Source organism: Aphanomyces invadans (assembly GCF_000520115.1).
Source record: "Aphanomyces invadans strain NJM9701 unplaced genomic scaffold supercont1.12, whole genome shotgun sequence".
Classification (NCBI taxonomy): domain Eukaryota; phylum Oomycota; class Saprolegniomycetes; order Saprolegniales; family Verrucalvaceae; genus Aphanomyces; species Aphanomyces invadans.
In genome coordinates, this window is record NW_008580157.1 from 248,512 (window position 1) to 254,639 (window position 6,128).

Consider the following 6,128-nt stretch of genomic DNA (forward strand, 5'->3'; position numbering starts at 1 on the left):
TCTTGCTTCTAGCAAATCCACAAATATTGGATGCTAGCTGAACCGGACAACGTATCCGGATGTATGAGCAGAATGCAGGTCAAGCTCGACTGCGACTTGAACACGACGAGTATGCCACCAAGTGCAGTCGACGAAGAGTTGAAGGCCGAGGCGGAAGAGCGCGTGAAGCTTCGCCGGACAGAGCTCAAGAAGCTCTGCGTGGTGCGGGATCTCAGAAGTACCGACAAGATCGAAAAGTGTTTTCAAAAGGCGCATCAGATCTACCGGCAGTGCCAATTATACGTTATCGAGAAGGACTACGATCATGCGTACGTGGCCACCGACCTCGTTCGCATCCGCCATCATCTACTTATGCTGGGAACTCGTTCTTTGATAGATACATCATGCTGCTACAGCTCGTCGAGTGCGTTCACCTTTCTACAGTCTCGTCGAACGTCGTACTCAAGGGTCGACGAATTGCATAGGTTGTTTCAGAAAAAGATGCCTGGCCATCGCGAGTTCCGCGTCGCGCGGTTTGAAAAAGATCGCAAGTTGCTCGAGAAGGTACGCTCTTTGTTTGTCAACCAACGACAAATTCCATTGATGGCAGAAATGCTACGACGCGTTGGCGTTGCTGGATCGCATTTTGGACGGCATGTTCCACGAAGAACTCGAGCACTTGCAGCATGCCCACGATGAAGAAGAACACATCATGGCGATGCATCCCGACGCCGAGTTTCCGTCAGCTCCCGCCAAGGACGCTGTCGCATCTGCTTTGGAAGGAAGGCTCATGGCGTTGAAAGGCAAACCGGCGCCGGTCGCACAGTCTGTTGCTTGTCAAGATCGGGGCAATGCCTTTGAAGTGCTTCGCATGGCGCCTACCCATCCAAGCCGCACTGTTTCCCACGACGCCCACCATCTCCACCACTTTTCTCCCACGCAAATATCCACAACAACGTTCCATGCTCCGCCAGTCAGTTATCCTTCACTCGCAACGGCTCGGCCGTCGTGGCTAACGACTGTGGGCAACGGCCAAACCCGTCGATCGTCTATCCAAAGCAAAGCCCTTCGCATGCGGTAGGTGCTTCCTGCAACGAAGTCGCTGTTCTTGATGCATGGAAGATATCAGAGATGAAGTCCGCGACATGGCGATTCCATCGTCGTTGGTGGCAGAGTTCACTCGCATTGCTGAGCCAAATACACGACGATTGCCGCACGGAGTGGAAACGTGCGGCATCTTGGCAGGCACATTGGTACGACGTTCATGGACGTGATCGGGACTCGTCACACTGACGCGTGGCATCGCGTCTAGAAAGATCAATCTCTGTCCATCACGACGCTGATCATCCCGAAACAAGAGGTACCGTGGCTTTACAGTCATGCAGCGTGAGTCATCGCAGTGAGTGATGCAGGGCACGTCGGACACGTGCAACATGACGCACGAAGAAGAACTCTTTGCGTACTGCATCCAGCACGACTTGCTCACGCTCGGGTGGATTCACGTACGTGCGTTTGCCTCGTGCAATTCTGTGGAATCGACGACATGACGTGATCGTTGGACTCTGTTGATTTTCCTTTCCTGACGATGGGAGCAGACGCATCCATCGCAAACGTGCTTTTTGTCGTCCGTGGACATCCACACTCAATGCGGCTTTCAGTCGATGCTGTCCGAGGTATTTCGTTCTGACCAACGCGTCGTGACAGACCAGTGATGCCGTTCTAGGCGATTGCAATTGTCGTCGCTCCACGAGATCCTGTGAAAAAGTACGCGTTGACGATGACGTTCTTGAAGTTGTTGTCATCCACTGAGTTGTGTGGTGTAGTGTCGGTGTCTTTCGATTGACCACGCCTCATGGCATCGAACTGATCCAGAACTGCAACCTCACGGGGTTCCATGAACACCCGTCCAACGTAGACATCTACTCGGACGCGATGCACCTGACGTGGGACACACATCGTCATGCTGACGTTGTAGATATGCGACGCTTCGAATGATCATCATGTCGCTCGATCGTGATAACATAGTTACGCTGCTTACGAGTGTTTGACTTTTCCAACAACGGGCGATGGAACCGCGTTGTCCTTGGCAGCCGCAGCATCTTCTCGAAATGCTTCGATGATATACGCCACAATGACAACGTTCACAACTCCAATTGCGCCAAACCCACTGCCGAACGATTCAAGTGAAACACGTGGGGGCAAAAAGTTGTGTGATGCATTCTTACCTCCACATGGTTTTGTTCTCGCTGTCTACAGGCAGAGCGGACGTCGTAAGGCGAGGAAGGATTGCACCATGAAGAAGTAAGAATGTCAACTTCTGTCCAAGAAGTACCTCGAAAGACATGATTGAGCACGTAAAAGGCCGCAATCGGGAGGCTGAACATGAGAAACGAGAAAAAGACCAGTTTCCGAATGACTTGACGATTGTGCTGTCGGTTCCTACGGCAAGACCGCGTCAGAGCCGTCGCGTGTGCAAAAATGTTGGGACGAGAGGAGCAGACATCATGCATCACGTACGCTTCATTCCGCTCGGCCAGCGAAGTCGGCGGCGCCATTGTGCTTGCAGACTGTTTGGAGAATCGCGATGTAGTCTCTTTCAAAGATGTGTGTACAAATTGAAAATCAATACACAGTGTGAATTCAACTTTGGTATTGGTAAGAAATATTGAAATTGTTTTCATATTTTGTGTGAATACCAAAAATAAAATATTGTAGCCGATATTCTACCGTTTTCCTTTGTGGGTTAGTATACTCGAAACCCCATTGCAACTGCCCGAACGCCTCGTTTTTAAATACCTTGACATTTGTAACAAATCGAAGGTGGACAAATAGAAATAAACCCCCTCCCGCCAGTTCGGGGTTTCGGGGTCCACTCGATCATGAACAAGAAGAAAGCGAAGCAGACACCACAGGCAAGCCGCCGGTCGACGCGTTTGCGCCCCACGGCGCAAGGACCTAGTGTTTCAACGCATTTTGCATCTGGCGATGTGATCTCGGTGCTCTCGGACAACGAGTTAACTTTCGACTACGACAACAACGACACACCCTCGTCGATTCCTTCGGCACACTCGACGGCCACAGTGATTGCATCACTCTCCAAAGTGAAGGGGTCGTCCGTAAGTCGTGGATTTGCATCTCCCAGACGCTTGGCAGCTGGTAAAGGCAAGCACCGAGCAGTATCCGCTCGCAAGCCACAACGCCGCCTCACATCAGGTCTGTCGGACTCGGACAGCGATCGTGCCGATGGCCCCATGACCCAAAACCACTTCAGCGATGCCTCAAGCCTTTCCAGCGATAGTTTTACCAACGACACCGATTCGGACGCCGATCTTGGGCCTCGGTAAGCTTTCAAACATCCCAGTCACAACCTTCTCATCGACCACTTCATGTAGACGTTCAGCATCCATGACGAGCACGTCAAAGAGATCGTCACGTGGATTGGCACCGTCGAATCCTGCTCCAAAGCGACGTGGACGTCCCTCAGGCAAGAAAACGACTTCCCCAACCCCGCTATCAAAGTCTGAAGCCACGGCAACCCCAACCTCCCATGACGCCACGGCAAGCACTGCCGCCGCGGCCAAGAAGAACGTCTCGGTCGTGTATGTCGTGCATTTCCATTCTTGTGTTTCATTCTAGCTTGAACGAATGTCGTTGCGAGCAGGAAGGCGCCACGACGCCGCGGTATCAAGTGGACGGATTCCGAAGTCGAGTACATCACCACAATGATCAAAACACATGGCGGGCAATGGACGTGGATTGCGACGGAAGGGGTCGCTTGCGGCAAGTTGTACCACACCCGGAACGGGCACGATGTCCAGGACAAATGGAAGATCTTGCGGCGCCAAGGCGAGGTCATTCCAGAGGAGGCGGTGAAGGTGGCGGCGACTCGGCGTCGTCCGATTATGCCATGGAGTGCTGAAGACACTGCATTTCTTCTGGAAATGCGCCAGAAGCACGACAATCGCTTCGTCGTGATGCTCATGGAAGGCCAAATGAAGGGGTATTTTGCCGACCGAGACGCTCGGCAATTAAAGGTGCAACATCAAAATGAACGGCTGAAAGGCCGTTATTGCCACCATACATGGCTAACCAGGACCCATCGTAGGAAAAAGTGCGCAATTTGGAGAAGGCGCAAGCTAAGAGAGCTGCAGCTGAACAAGAACGTCGGACAGGCGACATGTCGGTGGTCGTCGCGCTGCCAAACAGCCACACGACTGCAATTGAAGTACAAGTGGCGGTGGAGATGGCTACCATTGCACAGACAGCTCAAGTGCATGCGATGCGGCACGACATCGATTCGACCGCTGACGACGAGACCGAGTTACCGCCATCGCACTCGCGCAACGTCGATGAATCGTATCACGACGGCGCGGTGGATGCACAATATAGCGTTGAGCACGTCGACCATGGTGAGTACGACAAGGATGATGTCGTGCCAGTGTGCATGACATCGCAGCGCAAGCGAAGCGACACCCCGTCGACAGAGTCGCCTGATCAAGATGCGCGAGACGGCGCTGAGGAACCACCGTCCAAGCGACAACGAATCGACGACAGTGCATCCGAAGTAGCGTTGCCGCACACAGTGTTGAGCCTGCTAGATACCGACGGCGGCCCTCAGACACAAGCGTTCGAGTCGGAGTCGCTGCCGATGTTTGAGTCCGAGCAGCCTGACACTCAAGCCCGTGATGAGCCCGAAGAAATGCTTCATACCCCTGTGCAACCTCCGCGTGACATTGTACCGTCAACGCAGTGGATGAAGCAGTCCAAGAATCACCGTCGGTTGAGCGGCGAGCGACATGCCCACCCGATGCCGCACTCGATGGACCAGCTCGAAATCGAATCTGTACCGCCCCCGCCCGTGACCACCGTCACACCGTCGGCGGCGACCAATTTGCCCGATTTGGAGCAGCGCACGGTCCGGTTTACACTGTTCTTGGTCCAGCACGACCAAAAAGCTCAAGTGGATCCCTTGGTTCGACGCGTTTCTTCAGATGCCAGTACCTTCATGGAAATCGTTATGATGTAGGTGATCGAGATGAAGTATGGCCAGACTTTTCAAGACCTGCAGGACCATGTGCTGGCCACGATGGTACCAGACCGGTCGCCGTCGACCGAACTGCACTTTGCGTTTGACGGCTTCTCGTTGCCCCAGCGCCACGAAGTCGTCGGCGACTGGATTCAAGACCACGACCAAGTCTACGCCACGATCGGGTAAAATGTAATGTACTAGTCTTTCGTGCGTCGAGGTCCTTGGCAAGCATCTCATGGAAAGACAAGGGGCAAAGTTGTGTGCCAATAAACCATGGAATGGTTTCGAACGATTCTCACGCGGTGCGTTACCGCATCGTCGTGGCCGACCCCACCTGAACCATCTTGGTTTAGCCCTGCTTTGATCTGTGCAAAGTCGCGTTGACGAGGTGTTGGTCCCAATTGCCAGTGCTAACGCGCGGGATCTGACGTGCAGTCTTGGCGTTCCGTCGGAGTGGACGGCGGCAGTGGCCCCCCAACGAAACCAACGAGAACGAGTTTCGCGGCGTGGTCAACGTCGAGTCGTTTGTCCTGGAGAAAGGCACGGGAAGTGCGCTTGAGCTCCCTACGGCGTCTTGGCAACATCGGTGCCATAGTCCTCGATGGCGCGTGCAGTACGGTCATCCTAGCGACTCCAATTTCGATCGACATTGCCTCTGTCGTCAAGGCTTCGAGATTGGACACTCCAGTCAGTGCAATTGGGCCGAATGACTAGCCTCCGTTCTACTCGCGTTGTGTCGAGTGCGAGTCGGTACACACTTGTGTTGATAACCTTCGACTTACCAAGTGGGAGTGTTCCCCAGGGGCGAATGCTCTACATATCGTTTTGCCCTTGCCCGCCAATACTTCTCTCGCTACCAACGCCACACGAACAGACATTCCGAACACTGTCGACAAGCACCAGTGTGAGAAGACAAGTAGGACGGCTGCGCGTACAGCTCGTGTCGTCGATGCGCCGCCTTGATCAATTTGACGGTGGTGCTCGCGTTCCATGGAATCGAGGGTGTGAACGACCGCGCGCCACCGACGTTGGCGGCCAGATGCTTACGTCCGACAAAGGCGGCGCAATCCATGTGGAGCTGTTCAATTGAGCACAGTCGTACACACACGAACAGTCTCGG

General features: G+C 53.8%; 3 protein-coding genes across 3 annotated transcripts; 2 read left to right on the top strand and 1 right to left on the bottom strand.

Moving 5' to 3' along the window:
• Positions 1 to 72: 72 nt before the first annotated feature.
• Positions 73 to 2,205, top strand: H310_06604 (hypothetical protein; the record flags this gene model as incomplete). The annotated part of the gene is made up of 10 exons (XM_008871732.1): positions 73 to 308; positions 377 to 403; positions 465 to 543; positions 590 to 1,056; positions 1,109 to 1,232; positions 1,292 to 1,339; positions 1,392 to 1,481; positions 1,575 to 1,652; positions 1,703 to 1,743; positions 1,803 to 2,205. The coding sequence occupies 10 exons, from the start codon at positions 73 to 75 to the stop codon at positions 1,972 to 1,974; spliced, it is 1,362 nt and encodes a 453-aa protein (XP_008869954.1). The 3' UTR covers positions 1,975 to 2,205.
• On the bottom strand, positions 2,014 to 2,534 carry H310_06605 (hypothetical protein; the record flags this gene model as incomplete). The annotated part of the gene is made up of 4 exons (XM_008871733.1): positions 2,014 to 2,146; positions 2,205 to 2,229; positions 2,312 to 2,418; positions 2,497 to 2,534. 4 exons carry the CDS (start codon positions 2,532 to 2,534, stop codon positions 2,014 to 2,016), a joined length of 303 nt encoding a protein of 100 aa, XP_008869955.1.
• A 291-nt stretch (positions 2,535 to 2,825) lies between these two features.
• On the top strand, positions 2,826 to 5,218 carry H310_06606 (hypothetical protein). The gene is made up of 5 exons (XM_008871734.1): positions 2,826 to 3,319; positions 3,372 to 3,578; positions 3,641 to 4,013; positions 4,085 to 4,951; positions 5,006 to 5,218. Exons 1-5 carry the CDS (start codon positions 2,859 to 2,861, stop codon positions 5,192 to 5,194), a joined length of 2,097 nt encoding a protein of 698 aa, XP_008869956.1. The 5' UTR covers positions 2,826 to 2,858; the 3' UTR covers positions 5,195 to 5,218.
• The last annotated feature ends 910 nt before the right edge of the window (positions 5,219 to 6,128 follow it).